The sequence below is a fragment of the Eretmochelys imbricata genome, chromosome 1 (genome assembly GCF_965152235.1).
Source record: "Eretmochelys imbricata isolate rEreImb1 chromosome 1, rEreImb1.hap1, whole genome shotgun sequence".
In the NCBI taxonomy this organism is placed as follows: Eukaryota; Metazoa; Chordata; order Testudines; family Cheloniidae; genus Eretmochelys; species Eretmochelys imbricata.
In genome coordinates this window covers 351,947,824-351,966,477 of record NC_135572.1, presented here as the reverse complement: position 1 = coordinate 351,966,477, position 18,654 = coordinate 351,947,824, and the positions used below count along the sequence as shown (strand labels likewise).

General features: G+C 44.6%; 1 protein-coding gene across 6 annotated transcripts in view; it reads left to right on the top strand.

The window, feature by feature from the left end:
* Positions 1 to 18,654, top strand: part of PLXNA4 (plexin A4) — a 582,733-nt gene that overhangs the window by 206,352 nt on the left and 357,727 nt on the right. The window contains exon 3 of one of the 6 annotated variants that reach the window (XM_077807902.1): positions 6,076 to 6,094. The exons of the other annotated variants lie outside the window; for them this stretch is intronic. Within the exon in view, the coding sequence (XP_077664028.1) occupies positions 6,076 to 6,094 (19 nt within the window). The remainder of the gene's footprint in view (positions 1 to 6,075; positions 6,095 to 18,654) is intronic. 6 annotated transcript variants of the gene reach the window in all.

Sequence of the window (18,654 nt, the reverse complement as noted above, 5' to 3'; positions counted from 1 at the left end):
TGTTGAGACCACGGCTGATCATGCTAACCAAAAGTTAGACTTTTGGATAGAAATCTAACCCTTTTCCATTCATTGAGTTTGGCAGATGTAATGTGACCAGGATAGGAATATATACGTATATATAAGGATGCAATATCATTTGTATCCTGGAGCAGGGTTCTTCTTGGCCAGCACTATGTTGCAGGGGCAAGAGAGGGGCAGAGATTCCAACTTCGAACTGGATAAAATATTCTTCATTTTCTGTCCTAAACTATTGAGTAGCATTGCTGTGCGTTGTTCAACAGCTGCTGCATTCCAGGCCAGAGGTGGCTGCATTTCAGCAGTGGAGGAGAAGTCATTTTGATTACCATACTTGCTAAACAACTTTGAGATAAAAGTCTCTGTAGAAATGTAAAAGACCGTCTGAAATGCAGGTTGTTACTGTTATTTCTTGAGTAAAAACAGTAAGTTACTTCAGGTAAAATATTTGAAAGCATCTAGCCAGTTTTTGAGATTAATCCCCATTGAGTCATGAAGGCTGGGGCCCCAGCTGGCATGATACTGCCTTGTAGTCTGAATTGAAGTGAATATGTCTTCCCCAGTAGGCCAGTTAATCCCAGGGGTTACTCCCTTGCCTTCAGATGGGTTTATGCCAGAGAAGAATTTGGTCCAATGCCTGAAAACTGATGCTGTGTAAATATGGTCCCAAACTCAGTCTGTGTCATTGGGACTTCTTGTTTGTGTATGTTCTTTGTGGGGGGTGACACAATGACTTCTTGCTGGCTGGTGCACCCTCCACCCTGGTCTTCCTTGCAGCAGACTGATCAGTTAATGGGAGTTTATTAAAATAATCATCTTCATGTGTGCTCAGACTCGCAAAGTGTCCACTTTCTCTGTGCAGCCATGTTTGCAGACCAGTAATGTTCCATGTCCAATCAATTACCCCGAGGTCTCCAGCTGCTTGCTTTGAGCGGCTGCTATGGAAGGGCTGGATTGTTCTGGCAAATTCATCTGGCCAATGGGGAAGGGGGCAGAAGGCGAGGAGGGAGTGTAACCCTGAAATTATGCATTTGAGAGCGGGGTGTGGGGGAAGGTGGCTTGCTGGAGGAAAACAAAAGCTCAGTGTAATGCATGAGTAATTGCATGCTGACAAAGAGCTACAAAGTTGGCATGTTTCAGAGTAACAGCCGTGTTAGTCTGTATTTGCAAAAAGAAAAGGAGTACTTGTGGCACCTTAGAGACTAATCAATTTATTTGAGCATAAGCTTTCGTGAGCTACAGCTCGAGTGAGCTGTAGCTCACAAAAGCTTATGCTCAAATAAATTGGTTAGTCTCTAAGGTGCCACAAGTACTCCTTTTCTTTTTGCAAAGTTGGCATGTTCTTCACCCAGAACCCTAGTGCTTTGTCCCTTTGATTGGAATATCTAGCTAGGGGCATGTGTTCGAGAGAGAATATATATATATACATATAGCCATGTGAGCAATGAATTTATCATACACTTTGAATGCCTATCATCCATGAATCCACACTAACATTCCAAACTCCTGAGCAACTTCAAACAGCTGCCGGTAGTGGGAAATCAACCTGCCAGAGTAGTACTGTGACACTTTTCAGGTGTCTGGGCTTATAGCAAGAGAGACATCTGTCTGTCCCCTATGAGGGGAAAGTCTCCCAGCCACTGGCTGCTGGCAACGCAGAGTGCTCTGCTCCAGGCTTTGTGAGCCCTGCTCTTTCCCTTTGCAGCTTAGCAGTTTACACACCCTGCTTTGTTAAACTCGATTGCCCACTTCCCTATCTTCTAGCCACCTGTAGTATATACCAATCCTCTGCCTCCATGGAAGCAGTGCACCCCTGTTCACTGGTTTCATCTTAATTCAATACTCTCCTTAGCGCAACACCTTTGGACAGGTTTGTTGAATTTTTTTTTAAAAAACTGAAGTTTATTTAACAGAGCTCGAGGTAAAGATTCCAATATAAGGACTTGGAAACATAAGGTTACAAGTAAAAGAAATATTTATTAACAAGTTACTTTCCTGTCAAATAAGGTTTTTCTCACCACATGGTTGGTTTCGGTTTGAAATAAAAATATTTCTTTCCAGTTTGATCATTGAGGAATTAATTGATTTTTCAATTCAGCTCTTATTCCATATATATTTTATAGTATTGTCTGTGTGTTTCCTTTTAAAGAGCTACTGAGTTCCAGTGAGAGCTTTGAATTTGCTTCTTATGGGAGAGAGACTTGGATTTTGTTCCTCCCTCTTTAGCTGGCCCTTACAGTTCTGACCCTGTCTATCTCCTCTCTTCCTCACCTCCTTCCACTCCCACTGGTGGCATGTGGGTGCTGCCCATCTGCAAAGAGCTGGTCTTCTCCTCTCCTTTTGCAAATGCATCAACAGCTCCAGGTCTGCCTGACACATGGCCAGAGCAGGAGATGTGCACATAAGGACAGCGCTCACATGTTAAATACAGCTCGGAGCATCTCCTGGTAGGCACTCTCCTCCCATGAGGCAAAAGGACAGGCTGGCAGAGTAGCATGGGATGACTTGAGCACATAGTGGTTGAGCCTTGGCCAATTCATCCCCTGTAGAACACGTTCTTGAGTTGTGGCAGGAGCCCAGGAGTATATTCACAACTGCAAAGGCATTGGAAACATCATAGGCCAGATCCTCAGCTCATGTAAATTGGAATTACTCCTTTGAAGTCAATGGAGCTTCACTGATTTACACCAGAAGATCGGGCCCATGTGCTTTAAGTGGACCTAACTCAAGAGGAAACTACTCAGTGTTACTGTTGTCTACCAGTGGGTGGCAAAACCCTGGAGAAGCACTGAATCCATTACCATAGTTTCTCCTTTCTTTCTCTATTCTCATCATTTGCCTTTCTCATGTTACTTACTACTACACTGGATAGTCAAACCAGCTGCCTCAGGCTTGTAGGCAGCTTCTCTCGTAAGTGTTACAGAAGGGAGCTATCCCCTCACACTGAGTGTGTCTCAGCTGGAAGTCACTGTATTATATATTTCATAGCAGCAAAAAGAGAATGTTGTGAATTGTCAGCCAAAATTGAAAGGAGGAAAGCATGGCATCTGAGAGAGAGGGGTGCCCTTTCGGGGGTGGGGGAGAGGGGGAATGCTGTTCTGTATGGGAAGGGATGAGGTGACCCTTTTCTCTCACTCACACTCACAGAGTCTTGCTGTCTCCAGCCCCTCTTGCTGCCAGGCTAAAGCAAAGCATGTGGCAGACTCCTCCGCTGTGCTCCCTACTGAGGGTCTGGAGGTCAGCAAATTCCTCTCCTTTTTCTTGACCCAAGGAAGGGCAGGTTGACCCTTCCTCCTCCAAGAACCTCACCTGAACCCTTCTCTCCCAATGGGCACCTGGTGGATTAGGCAGCCCAGCTGCTGCGGGTGCCCTGGCTTGAAGTGGTTTCCATCATATACAGGGTTTACAGTTTGGTTCAATGGCTCTCAGCACCTCCCCTATACAAATTGTTCCAGCACCCATTAGGCAGTATCCTACACTTTAGCAGTAAATCCAGACACTGCTTCATATGTTTCTCTGGCCGCAGCATTTTAAACAGAGATGGGTAGAGGAGGCAGGTTAAGATTAAGAGCAGGGGCTCAGTTTGGATTTGATCATGTTAAACAGCACTGAACTCTCTCAAGATCAGCTGTTCTTGTATATTTCTGTCATGTCCGGGCTGAAAATATTTCATCCCAGTCTTAGCAAGGAAAACATACCCAGCCCCAGTGGCAGCTTTGGATCCATCCTGGACCCTCAGCTGAAAAAGGCAAGACCTTAGGGTCTTGAGTTTGACAAAACTACCACAAGCTGTAAAATCAGAGGGGATTCAGGTTCCAGCTGAAGCCATCTCTATTTCTAACCAGTGTCTCACAATTGCATGATGATTTCCCTTAAAGGAAGGATGTTTTTGTTATGAAGAGAGTGAAATGAGCAGCAGTTTTCTCTGATGATTGAGACATTTTTCTGGGTGATGGTAAGAGAGCTATGTGGTCTCCTCTGTAGATCTTTCATTGAAAGATAAAATGGAAACCCCTTCCACGTAGAGAGCTTTGAATGCCCTGGTTCTCTAATTTCAGGTGCTGTACAACCATGCAGCCAACTCCAAGCATCAGAAAAATCACAAGTCAGACTGCAAAAAATCAGCTCAGGAGATCAGCTTAAAAATCAGGAGATTTTTAAAAAGGGATAGATTTTAAAAAATAATCAGTTATAGAGTAGTATTAGTTCATTGTTTCCTGTGCTCTCCCCTCTCTCTGTCTCTCTCCACCTCTTCTCTCATGTTTTATACTTAAATTGTAAGATATTTAAGGCAGGGATCATCTTTTTGTTCTGTTTGTACAGTTTCTAGCACAATGGGGCTCTGGCCCATGACTAGGGTTCTTAGGCACTGTTGCAAAAATAGTAATTTTATTTGCCGTTGAGTCTTTGGAGTATACTCGTGTCACATTTTCAAGTGTTTTGCCGCAATCATGACGGCTAAAGACTTGCTTTTAAAAAGTAAATTAATGAAAGTGGAGATTCCAGGTAATCAGCTGAATCCAGGAGCTGGAACTTTATGAAAAACACCAAATATTGCAAGAACCTTGATAAAATCGTGAGAGTTGGCAACACTACATCACTACAAGCCACACGCGCACTTCAAACAGAGCCAAGCTGGCCCATATCTGCAAAGCTGCCAGGTAAAGCCTTACTCTAACACTGGCTTAGTTACCATAGAGACAACTAGGCCTCACTTGATCCACAGGCACTTGAGCTATTCATTCGCAACCTCTCCAGATTAAAGATTGAAGGTTTTGGATCGTTCTCTTTATTTTTATCTGTGGTATAACACACAGTCTAATCCAAGTTGTACCTCTAAGAAAAAAATAAGGCAAAAAAGCTGACCTGCTTTTCCCATGCTTGTTGTGCAGGCCAATTATCCCAAGTGGTGACAAGTAGAAAATGAATTGACCATAGCTTTGTAATGTCAGCATTATTTATCTTTTATAAGCTTTGCCCAGCTCAGCTGTGGATCAGCAAAGGAGCTCTTTTATTCTTCTATCCCCTCTTTGATGCTGGTTTTTTCCCCTCCACTTGATATAGTCCCTTTGGCTCCATTGCACCATCACTGCAAAATCTTTTTGGTCTGCTATAGAACGGGAGGGCTTTTTGAATGAGATGAAGGGAATGCGGGGAGAAGCCCTGTAGGGGGTTGGGGTGGGGTCTCCCCACTCCACCCCTTCCCCCAGCCCCGCCCTGGCTGCGCCATCGTAACCCTTATGATATTGAAATTACTCTGGGTTTATTTTCTCTGATCTGTAATACCCAGGAACAAAATAAATAGTGCTGATTCTGATAAAAACCTCTACTACATCCTTTCTTTCCCCGTGTATTTTTCACTGATTCTGTAAGCTCTTTCAATTGTTACAACAGTGACTTTTCAATAGAAAAATGGTATTTGTTAATGGAAGATGGAGACTTTCCAAGAGACCCATGAGCAATGATAGACATCAAATTAGAAGACGAGCTTAAAGGGCAATATTGCAGCAAAATAACCCACAAATAGTTGGGATTTGGGGGCGTCACGTCATGGACCAAAAAGGCATTAATGTGTCTAAAGCAAAGGTGAGAATATAAGAGAATACAATATTGCATTCAGTTCCCGGCATCTTAACACCATAAAGTTGTCAGTGGGGCTACTCATGGAGTAAGATACAACTTAGTGTGAGAAAGGGTAGCCAAATCTTGCATTTGGGTGGCTGGAGGTATGATTGATTTATGTGGTAAGAGTAATGGAATTATATATAAACTCCAATAATCTTGCCTCATAAATCAATCATACCCCCATTAATCCAAAATGTATATGTATATGCCAAATGAGAGTTAATGGGAGAAGGATAGAATAACCCTGTAATGAGTTTCAGAGGGGTAGTCATGTTAGTCTGTATCAGCAAAAACAACGAGGAGTCCTTGTGGCATCATAGAGACTAACACATTTATTTGGGCATAAGCTTTCGTGGGCTATATAACCCAGTTCATCAGATGCATGGAGTGAAAAATACAGTAGGCAGGTATAAATATACAGCACATGAAAAGATGAGAGTTGACTTACCAAGTGGGGGAGTCAGTGCTGATGTGGCCAATTCAATCAGGGTGGATGTGGCCCATTCCCAACAGTTGACAAGAAGGTGTGAGTATCAACAGAGGGAAAACTACTTTTTGGAGTGACCCAGCCACTCCCAGTCTTTATTCAGGCCTAGTTTGATGGTGTCAAGTTTGCAAATTAATTCCAGTTCTGCAGTTTCTTGTTGAAGTCTGTTTTTGAAGTTTTTTTGTTGAAGAATGGCCACTTTTAAGTCTGTTATTGAGTGTCCTGGGAGAGTGAAGTGCTCTCCTACTGGTTTTTGAATATTACAATTCTTGACATCTGATTTGTGTCCATGTATTCTTTTGTGTAGAGACTGTGCGGTTTGGCTGATATACATGGCAGAGGGGCATTGCTGGCACATGATGGCATGTGCGTGTGAGTGTGTGAGAGAGAGAGAGAACACGCACTGCCTTCTCCTGGCTGGAATTACAGGACACCTTGAGTGTGTGTGAATGTCACCCTCTAGTGACTGTGGTCTGCAGAGGATACAAGCCCTAGTATTGCTATCGCAAATGGAGTGGGTCCTCCAGGCCAGGTTCATGTTTTCGTAGCTGAAGGTCCTGCCACATGTGTGCAGTTTAGTTGGTGTCCTTTGCTTGCAAAATCAGCTGTCTGAAAGTATTTGAAGGGTGTAAATTCAAATGGAGCTTGGGTAGTCCAGCGAGACATACTGGAGATCCTACTCCTCAAGCTGGCAGCTGTGTAAAATGGGACACAGATCTCCACCAGATCGTGATTTTCTCAAAATCATTTGTTCTTTCAAGGTATTTGCGGAATAATTTCTGTGAGTAGCTCGTTTGTGAGCAGTTCATCTCAAGTACTTGCTATCCAAAACTCTGGTCTGATAGTTACATAGTACGTTTTCATTCCCTGATTGGATGATGGTAACTCTTGGAATCAGATTTCTGAGGTGACCATTTGTAGTTAATAATGCTAAATTCACTACCTATGACACTTTGGCCATACTTAAAATCGGTGAAAATTCCTGTTAGTAAACTCATTTGATAGACATCAAATGCAAGAGGGACTTGAATACAGGCATAGCCACATTGGAATAAATATTTCTAGACAATTTTTGCAGGAGAATTTACATTTTGTTATTTTAGCCCCAAACCTCTTCGGTTAATGTTAGGGAGGTGAAAGTTGTGTGTTGGGGTGGAGGGAAAATGATACAAAATGTCCGTACCTCAACATGTTTTCAGTACACCCATGTCACAAGACTGCTGACTGAACTTTTTTTTTTTTTTGATGGATGCAGAAGTTGCTGTTAATATCCTTTGTATGTAGCAACAGCACTTTCAAACATGGCTAGTATAAGACTGCTTCCGTTTAATTAAATGACATTGAAATAATGGAGAGACTACCTCAATAAATCCTTTAGCACCTCCCTTTAATACCGGACCCATACCACAGCAGCACCGAAAATAGCTAACCGCCAACAGGTTTGCTTCTCAGTTTAGAGAGAGTGAGAGACTGGAAGATTGGATTCCATAAATGCAAGCTCCTACCTACAGTATTCACCTGACTGCTGTAGCAGGTTTACTGGGTAAATTCGCAAAACAGCTTATTAGGCCCATTCACCCACTGCTCTGTGGCCACAACGGCAATTGCTTTTTTCCCTAACACGATATGCAATTTTATTTTGTAATGTTCAGATTTTTTGTAATGGCATTCAACCCTCAAGAAGTTTTGAGAGGAACCCCGGAATTTCAACTCCTATCCACACTTCTTGGGTCTACAGCCTTGGGTTGGGAAGCTCACAAGAACTATAAGTGTCGTTGATCTATCCAGTGCTTCTGCCTTTCATAGGTGTCAAATAATAACTTCTGATGGTGTGTCTCAGCACTCCTGCTTCTACCCCCAGCTGAAGCCCAGAATATGGAGAAGGCAGTGGTATGAAAAAACAATTTTAAAAGAAGTTTATCTGGCTTTTCTAAATCTCACAAGGATCAGTTTGAGTTTGAACTAAAGGTCCATGTTGGTTCTGACATTTAACTAGAGATGGATCGAAACCAACCCCCCAGAGCCTAATGCTTAAGCTCTGTGGAGGTCTAAATGCTGATCTGAACTCTGTGACAGGCCCTTGTAGAGGTAATGGGCTGACCCAAAACTCAGCATCCAAACATTCCAGAATCTCCAACCTGGAGCTGGACTTTGAGGCTCAAGCCAATCTCCTATTTAAGTGAAAGACAAGGTTGATATCCTGGACAATGTCAGTGAAGGGGAAATATAACCATTCTGATCCTGGAGTCCTGAATCCCTGGTCTTGAGGCGAAGCCTGTGCACAGTTCACAGTGCAAGGCAAGACCCGATTGCTATGCTAAATGCTTACACTCCTGGGACCTGTTCCAGCTGAAGGCGCCCCACAATGCAGGTGCATAAGGTACATGTTAGACCCTAGTTCTGCAGCAACAAGCAGTTCAGTCACGGTCATGAGGCAACAATGCAGTTGTCATGAGCAAGGCATGGCTGGCAGGCAGCTGAATGCAAATCTCCAGTGCAGTCCAGGGAGGTTGGGAGGGAATTTACCCCTTTGCTGAGAATAGTCGCTAGTGCAAGTTTGGGTGACAGTTTAAATCAATTGTAGTTTGTAGGGTGACTGGCTTCACTGAACTTTAATTAACCCCTTGTTCGGCTGTCGTAGATAACATCTGGGTAGAATGTACCAGCTGTGCTGCTAGACGTCCACATACTATATTGATTTCACAAATGGCAGTGGAGTGATGGTGATGCAGGAGGTGTTAAAGGAAAAGTGTTAAGTGCTTATTAGCGTCAGTCCTACATTAACAAGTTAGTTGTGCTATTGAATTTGGGCCATTCCCCTCGGCAGGTTCCATTTCTACTTGGGATTTGCCCAATACTGGTCACTCCCAGTTTCTCTTTTTGTCAGGTCAATACATATGGTCCAGTGTTTCCAAAATCCTGGGCCCAAGTTAACCCAGGTCTCCTGCCCAAATTGCTGTCTGGGTAACTCATCATATTCTGCCTCTCTAAATTCCCCCTGCACTTTCACATGGGCAGAGCATTCTTCTGCCCTTTCTTTCTGACCTTTGCTGGCAGAAATGGAGCGTGGAGGCCATGGTTTGGAAAGTGCTTTGAGATTCATTAGGATAAAAAGTGCTCTTTGAATGAAAGATATTCCCTGGTTTTAACAATCTCTGCTCTCCACCATTGAGCCAGATAACATGGTACCTGCAGCTAATGGAATTGAAAAACACTGTTGGCCTTGTCATCGAGCGATCAGCAGAGACCTGTGTGCAGCTGAGCATTTGGGTAGAGGTGTATTTAGTTCCTCTCAGCCTCAGGTTTAGCATCTCCTGGCCCGCAGATGGAGGGTAACTTTCCAGATTCCTCTGGAAGCACATTTGACGCAGCTGGTGCCATGATGCCCTGGGCAAGAGGTGAATGGCAGCATCAGTGACTATGCACTGTGCATTACATACAGCAAAGAAAGAGAGAGAAGGGAAAAAAGGACAAGGAAAAAAAGAGAGACTGTTCGTGTAAGAGAGGAGACAGCCTAGAGCATTGAGCTCGGCGTGAGGGGGGGCTGAGGAGTCGCGGGGGGGAGTGTAGTGCTGCAGTTTTCACAATAAATATGCTGGTGAGTGTTGAGCTTGCTCGCCCAAAGTAAATGCCTGTATTTATCATTGTCGGGACGATTTATTCTCCAGCCAGGCTCTTTCAAGAGGGAAAGGCTGTTCCACCCCTGTTTTTCAATTACTGCTGCCTTGAGGGAGTGGAGCTGCCAGAGCCCCTCGGCGATGGAATACTGCTGTGCTTATTGAATAGATTTCAGAGTAACAGCCGTGTTAGTCTGTATTCGCAAAAAGAAAAGGAGTACTTGTGGCACCTTAGAGACTAACCAATTTATTTGAGCATGAGCTTTCGTGAGCTACAGCTCACTTCATCAGATGCATACCGTGGAAACTGCAGCAGACTTTATATATACACAGAGAATATGAAACAATACCTCCTCCCACCCCACTGTCCTGCTGGTAATAGCTTATCTAAAGTATTAGATAAATAATAAGTATAAAGGAGGTATTGTTTCATATTCTCTGTGTATATATAAAGTCTGCTGCAGTTTCCACGGTATGCATCTGATGAAGTGAGCTGTAGCTCACGAAAGCTCATGCTCAAATAAATTGGTTAGTCTCTAAGGTGCCACAAGTACTCCTTTTTATTGAATAGAAGCTCCCGAATTTTACCAGGGACGTGCGTGTCCTCGTGCTTCTTTACAGCACCCACTTCAAGTTCTCCTCAGGCCAGTGAGGCACTTGGTGTTTAGGACCTGCTCTGGTTTAGATGATGATATTGTGTCCATTATTTAGGCCTTGTCTTCACTAGGAAACAAAGTGTATTTTTAACAGATGTTAGTTAATATATATTAGCTAATACATGTTAAAAATGCACCTTCTTTCCTAGTGTAGACATGGCCTTAATGGTACTACTGTGACGGGGGTGTACATGATACAAAGTGCACTGACTTGCCCCGACTGCATCCTTACTGCTCCAAGGACTCCATCTTGTGTTTGTTGTTCACTTAAATCTCCAATGAATGTCAGTGGGTTTTGGATGCTTTACAAACTGTTGGATTCCATCCCAGAGATGGCTGCATTTCATCAGTGGATGAAGTACATCTATATAGGCCTGCTTTTCCTTTCACTTACACTAGTGTAAATCAGGAATAACTCACTAAGGCTGGTGTGAGAGCGTAATCAGACTCTCTCTCTCTCTCGCTAATGTTTATAGCTATAGATTATAAAACACTTTGGGATCTTTGGGGATGAAAGTCACTATAAAAAGTAGGGTGATCATATTTCCCAAAGGGAAAACGGGACACCGTGCAGGGCTGGCCCCAGCCCCCGCACCCCCACAGGGCAGGCCCCAGCCGTTCACCTGAGCCCCCACATGGGGCTGGCCCCAGCTGCTCGCCCGAGGCATCCCCCCAGACTGTCACTGGTCACTCGAACCCTTCTGCCCCCCACTTTAGGCTGTGGCTGGTTGCTGGAACTTTGCCAACTCAGTCCCCCCCAGCTTGAGGCTGTCACTGGAACCCTGCTGGCCCCCCATGCACTGGAATCCTCCCCTCCCCCCCCCCCCCGCAGTCCAACCTCCCCCCTGCACAGGGCTGGCATTTCCGCTCGCCCCTGCACATTCCTCTGCACTGCACCCCGTTTTTTTAACAAAAGTGGGCATTTATCTCGTTTGTTCTTGCCAACTTGATCAGTTGGCAAAAGCAAATGGGAGAAGTGGCCACTTTTGCCAAAACAGTCAGGATGGCTGGGACAGGCCTTAAAATAGGGACTGTCCCATCCAAAACGGAACATATGGTCACCCTGTAAGATACTTGGCTATATTAAGTCCTGGGGAAACAGATAAACTCCATTGAATTTCTACAAATAAAGTCAGAGAGAGAGATTTCAAGTGTGTTTGTATGTTAGGGGACAAGAGTGCAAAGGGAATGCAAGATTAGGTTCTAAAGGGGTTAAATGAAAACTTAATTGCTTAAAAAGCTCCTGTTGCTTCACAGCAAATTTGGAAAATATTCAACTTAGAGACCATTCTGCTCACACATCAGATGTTTTCTTTAGTTCTTTCTCTGTCATTAAAAAATATATTACCAGGGACATTTTGCATGAAAAGGATCTTTGTATCTTGTGTCCATCTGCTTCTGCAGTTTATCCTCCCCCCCCCCCACCTGACGCCATAACCATCTGCTTGTGACATCACAGTCATCTTTACAGCAACCAAAAGTAATGTCCCAGCCAGAGGGGGATATGATACCTTAATAATGTCTAGTTTTCATATAACCCCATCTATCCCAAAGGATCTCAAAATGCTTTCTCTGTGTGACCAATTATTGTCCAAATTATACATGACTTCGTTTGCCACTGAAGGGCAGCCATGTCTGCGGTGGAATGTGGCAGAGGGCCAACAGCACACAGTAACATTATACATCAATTTAGGACAGGAATGAAAAAGACTATTGGATCTGTGAGCAGGTTTGGGCAGGGACTGTCTTTTTGTTCTGTGTTTGTACAGCACCTAGCACAATGGAGTTCTGGTCCATGACTGGGGATCCTGATGCAACTACAGTACGCATTATTATTTATTTAGTATTAAGAATAAGAATAATAGAGTGGCTGAATGTAATTGCCTGTGCTTGAATTTGTCCAGTACGTTGGAATGAACACCTCGGCGCTTGCCAAAGTTCCATGGTATCTTTAATTACCATAGCTAGACAGGATATCCATTTTATATCTCATCCCAAAACAAACAGGAATGTAATGTCCTTAGCCAGGGGAAGGAGGAAGTGCAGAATTCCATTGGAGACTGGCTATGCAGTTCTAATTTACCTGACAAGCACTTAGCTGCCACAGAGGTGGGCGTTATAGAAAGCCCTAAGATGGATCAAAAGATAGCCCTTCCTACCAGAGCTGGGGAATTGAAAAAAGCAGGACTGCAGATTGTTTCCCAAAGTTTCCTTTCTCTGTCAGCAGGCATGTTAATCTCATTGCAGAGCTGCTGCTGCAGCAGGTGCACAAACTACTGTAATATTGCGTACCATCCAAGCCAGGAGTGGATGGCAAGGGGAGTTTCATGTTGGATGATGATGTTCACATAATCCACTTACTGGAGATACTTTTTCGGTTTACTTTCTCCTCTGGCCATGTCTCTGTCAGTGTAGGCACCACTCTGAGCGACTGGATCCTAATCTTTTGCAAGCATCTGTCCAATAATTTCCCCATCTGGAAGCCTGCCTTGACTTCCCTGGGAGATCAGAGCACTCAGCACCTTGCGGGATCATGTCCCCTGGTTGCAGGCAGGGTTGGAGACACAGTGATGCTTTGGAGGGCACGAGGTCCTCTACTCACCGTGACTCCTGTTGGTTCTGAGGGTAGGCAGGCTGTTCAGCATCAGTGGGGAATCAAACCCTCTTTAATATTCCAGCTTTACAATGTGCTTCCACGCTTGCGATCATCGGTAGAGAATTGTAGATCTGAACTTTGCCAGAGTAGGCCAGGCCCCAAGGGGGTCTCCTGTTTGCAAAGTGGCTACATGGCAAACTGGAGCTGATAACATGCCGATACTGGTGAGAGCTGGCAGGCTGCCTTACAGTTCAGCACGCAAGACGATGCACGGCAGCTGGTGCTGTGTGAGAGTCAGACATACTGAGACCAGCTGTCAGAAAGTCAGAGGTGGTGGGTTCGCCTGCAGACCAAGGGTGAGGGGGTGGGGGCTCTTCTAGGGTAGCTGCCTGGGGAAACAAACAGCCCTGTCTCCTCACTGCTCCCATAGTGGCATCAGGATGGTGGGTACAGCTAAAATTAAAAAATGCCATTATGCAGGCAGGAAAAGGGTTTTGAAGAGAGAATGGAAGAAGTATGGGCACCAAAATACAGAAGCATCCCTGTAATCAGACCGCTGGTAAAGGAGAAGCTTGCTGAACCCAGGCCATTGCTATGGAACAGATTCAGTGCAGTTGATTTCAGTGGGTCGTTCACAACTAAACTGGAGAATGTATCGTACGAAATGGTCCTGAACTGGCAGGGAGCTGGGTTAGATCCAATCTGACTTCTCTATCTAGAATTCCCATAAATCTGTGGGCCTAATGCTGCAGTTATGCCAGTATAAATCTACAGTAACGCCACTGACTTCATTGCTATTTATTAGGCCTGATTCTCCCCTGACACCAGTGTCAATCAGGAATAACTCTTCTGAAATCAATGAGCCAAGTTTTACTCTCTAGAAATCTAGAGTCGTTTCACTGAGATAATGCATTCATTAGTCTTGATTCTGGGTAGAGCTGGGTGAAATTTTTTAGACAAAACTGTTTTTCAGAGTGAAATGCAGATTTGGGTTGAGAAAAACATTTCAGGAATTCGTGTCAAATTCATCATTTTTTTTTTTGACAAAACCAAAGTTTTTGAAAAAGTTAAAATGTTTTGACTTCTTGATTCAAAAAAAACTTTTCATTTAAAATTGTTATTGTTTTTAAAAATGTTTTTAAACGGTGAAAATGAAACAAACCATTTTGTTTTGGCTCAAATCATACATTTAGTTTGATCCAAAATTTTAAAAAATTCAACTTTTTTGGTTTTCAGAAAAATTTTCAGACCAATTCATAACAATTTGTTTTTTTCTTTTCAGTTCAGCCACAGAATAAAAAAAAAAAATTATGCACAGAGCTCTAATTTTGATGTCACAGCCTTATTAATCAGGAGATACTCCACTGGAGTCAATGGTATTACACAGGAGTATAACTGGCTTGGATTGTAAGCGCTTTAGGGGCAGGGACTGTCCTCCCCCCGACCCCCCCGTGTTTGTAGAGTGCCTAGCACTCATGACTGGCCCGTCTCAGTGCTACTGCAATATAAATAAATAGTAATGAGTTTGGACTCAGGCCTGATAAATGGCACCGTGGTCAATGGAGTTGCTGTGGATTTACACCGTCGTTACCAAGAGCAGGATTTGACCCACATGCTTAGATGTTTATCTGTGGATAATTATGTCCAGTAGTTACCAGGTGTATGTTGGCACTTATAGCCCATTCTGCTGCTTGTCCAGTGTCCAGTTTAGCCCTCCCAGAGGCCCACCCGCAACAGTTCCCTAGCAGGCACCCCAAGATACCCAAGATCAGATCACTAAGGCAGGGAGGGGCTGGAGCCGAGATGTTAAGTGAGGACAAAGCTTGCATTGTGTGCTGCTCTGCACTGGGCCTTTCAGCCTTGGGTAGAAACATCTTTCCCATGATTAGGGAGGGTGGCAGGCTGTCCAGGTTTCCTCTTTGCTGTACTGATTCTTCAGCCTGCCTTCAGAAAACCATCCTGAAGCATCTTCTGGGCTTTTGGCCATTCCCAGCAAGTCAGTTGGAAGGCTGGAGCACACTTTTTGGCACTGCCTTGGGCTGTCTTGTCTTCTCCTTTCCTTCTGCTGGAGTTGGGACACTGTGTGCTCTTTCTGATGTGGTTTCGGGGTCCAGAGCTTTAACCTACCCATTGGACTTCATGCTGCAAGGCATGTGTGGGACCACAATACCACGGTGACCTGCTATCTGCCCTGGCTCCCCGTGCAATGTCGAGTCCAGTTCCAAGTCTCAGTCTTGGTATTCAAAGCCCTGTATGGGACTGGCCCTGGTTACCAGCAGGATCACCTCTCCCTTTGCCGCCCTGATCTCTCCTGCCACTGTAACTATGCCACTGTAACTATGAAACTAACAACCACTCGGGGGAGGCTTATGAGGGTAGGAGACAGAACCTTTGCATAGGCTGGACACAGACGATTGATCTCTCTTCTGCCAGAGAGAAGAATAGCAAGAGACCTCACCACTTTCACAGTGAAGGCTCCTATTCAGCAAAACACCTAAGCGTGGGCTTAACTTTAAGAATGTGCTTAAGTGCTTTGCTGAATTAGAATCTAAATGCAAACCGCTTTTTATTTTGGCATGGCCTTCCTGCCCCCAGCAATTTATTTGCACATGAACACACACAGTCCCCCCTTCAGGAGTAGACCATGGCCCGCTAACACAGGTTTCAAGGTGTTAAGCTGTATCTACACTAGATGCTAAGTGGTGCTTCAAATCATGTTAGCTATGCTGATTTTTAAAAACGACTTGTTTTCCTAGTCTAGCTAAGGTCTGTGTCATCTGTTGCTCTCTGTATGGCTGAGCCAGCTCTTTGCGTAAATCCGGTGGTGCTTTTAAAAAGGCTTTGTGTATATGAGAAAAGTTGCACTGGTTTAACTATACTGATGATACAACTCTATCAATATAAAACTGTATTGATTATAAACCCCTAGTGTAGATGCACTAAAATAACCCCCAGTTAAATCGGTGCAGTTTAATTTGGTAATTTACCAGTGCATTTAAACCAATTTAGTGAAATAGGGCTAATTTTTCTTGACTAGACAAAGCCTTCGAGAAGCTGACTATCATGACCACTGAGCTCAACTCTCTGATCCTAGACCCTAGCACTCACCTCCAGCTATGCAACAGGATCTGTACTCTTTGTGTGTACTACATGCAGGATCCTTGTGGTGGATGCCAAAGAATCCCCATTGACTTGTTTTGTTTGTTTACAACGTACTGAGCTATCCAGGATAAATCGGAGGCTGCCAGAGAACTGAGCAAGAAGACTTATCTCTAATGTTTGCTTTAAAAAGAGCCAAGCCTTAAGCTTCTTTCTGAGTCATTCACACCCACCATTGAGTGAGTGCAATTAAGATGTGTTGTCATTGTAATGGGAGATGACTATAAGTGCTTAGTTGCTTGCAGTGATGGAGCAAACTTCAGGGAACACCAGCAAATCTGCCTACTACTGTACGGCTAATTAGAGTCAGTAATTGTATCAGATTGCACACATTTGGGTCTGTTGGTGTGTGTATGTGAATGTGTGCATACACAGGATGGCATCAAAGCATGGGAATGCACATGCATATTGGGCACAAGTATGCATTCGGGGTACAGGTGTACACACATTAAGGTAGGCACGCCTATATGCACCAGGATATTGGGATGTGCTTACACTTTGGGTTTGTGTGAGAGTGGCTGTGACTTCATGCTGGGGTATATGTGGGTGCCTGGAGCATTAAAGGTGCGGGTCTGTCCATGCACATTTGTGTGTTTACACGCATGCATGTCGAGTGTAAGTGCAAAATGGGGTGTATGTGGGTGCCTGCCTATGTGTATTTGTGACAGGTGACAGGTTTGTTGGCATGCATCCGATGAAGTGAGCTGTAGCTCACGAAAGCTTATGCTCAAATAAATTGGTTAGTCTCTAAGGTGCCACAAGTCCTCCTTTTCTTTTTGCAGATACAGACTAACCCGGCTGCTACTCTGAAAAAGGTTTCAAAGTGGTAGCCATGTCAGTCTGTATCAGCAAAAATAACAAGGTGTCCTCGTGGCACCTTAGAGAAATGTGTTAGTCGCTAAGGTGCCTCAAGGACTCCTCGTTATTTATGTGTGTTTGTGTGGCTCTGCACCCTGGAGTGTCTATGGATGCCTGATGGGGAGACTGGTTTGGATCTGTGCATGGACGTTTGTAACTGTGTACACGTATCAAGTATAATTCTGCACACTGGAGTTTGCATGCGGACCTGCTGAAGTACATTTATGTGTGGGTCTGCTGGGGTTTCTGTGAGTGGGGACCTGATGGGGAGAATGGTTTGAGTATTTCCATTCCCCTTTGCTTGTGTGGGGGGTTTTATTTGACTGGGGAGGTTTTAAGTGAAAACCCTGGCACTGAGTGAAGGGGAGCTGATGGAAATATTAATGCCACTGTGCCCTGCAGTCATATTGCTGCAGCTTTTATGCTGCATATTACACAGCAGTGGAATTTAGTTAATTTTATGGTGTGTTATTACAGGATACAAGTGGAGGGCGAGAGGCAGCTTTTGTTGGCTTATGTTCTACGTTTATTTCCCAGGAGTGGGGGGGAACAGAGCTGGAAGAAGGAGGTCCCAAGGAGGTCCCAACAAGGGAGAGCAGATGTGCACAGCTTTAGATTAGGTAGCTGGCTTCCTGGCTCTCCTTGAACCAGGAAACCTGGCACTTTCACTTCTCCCAGGGAGCCAGGAGTGTGGGATTCTTTGCAGTGCCTTAGGGCATAGCTGGCTTGCTCTCAGCAGACTAGGTGCAGTGGCAGCCAGTGGGTACTCCCTGACCTGTAAACGCCCAGGGAGGGAAATATCCATCCTTCAGAACAAAACAAACCCATTAGCATCCTTCTTTGTACTGCTAATGAAGCTAATTAAACTGCATTCAAAGAAACAGAGGCTGAGCTGGTATTAAACACATGGGGAGCAGAAGGCAATTTCACCAGAACATGTTTTTCCTTGTTACCTTTGTGAGCCAGGTCTTTTGATCCATAAGCAGATTGACAGGAGGGGGTGAAGGTGAGCAATATCCCCTCCTTTTCTCCCTGTAAAGATCATTCAGTGCCACAGAGGGTTAGCTCCATGCAAGCTTTCAAGCCCCAACAGGTGGGGCACTCAGGTTGTTTTTCAGTTGAATCTTGCAGGTGGGGGGCGGGGAGGAGGGGAGTTTCCTCTTCCTGTCGAGAAGTTTGGTTGCATGTGAGTGGTATTGGCCAGCTTTGCCTTGTACTCGCGTCCTCTCCGCCTCCCCTGCCCTTCCACACCCTCCTGGCCTGCCATTCACACCCACTCTCACAACAGGTTACGGACATGTGGCTTACGTCCATAGTTGCTACTGCTCAAGGTTAGGATAGGGAGATGTTGTGAAGCAATTCCTTTCCCCTAGCTAACCAATTTATTTGAGCGTAAGCTTTCGTGAGCTACAGCTCACTTCATCGCATGCATGCTGTGGAAACTGCAGAAGACATTATATACACAGAGACCATGAAACAATACCTCCTCCCACCCCACTCTCCTGCTGGTAATAGCTTATCTAAAGTGATCACTTTCCTTACAATGTGTATGATAATGAAGTTGGGCCATTTCCAGCACAAATCCAGGTTTTCTCACCCTCCCTCCCCCCCCCCCCCAAACTCACTCTCCTGCTGGTA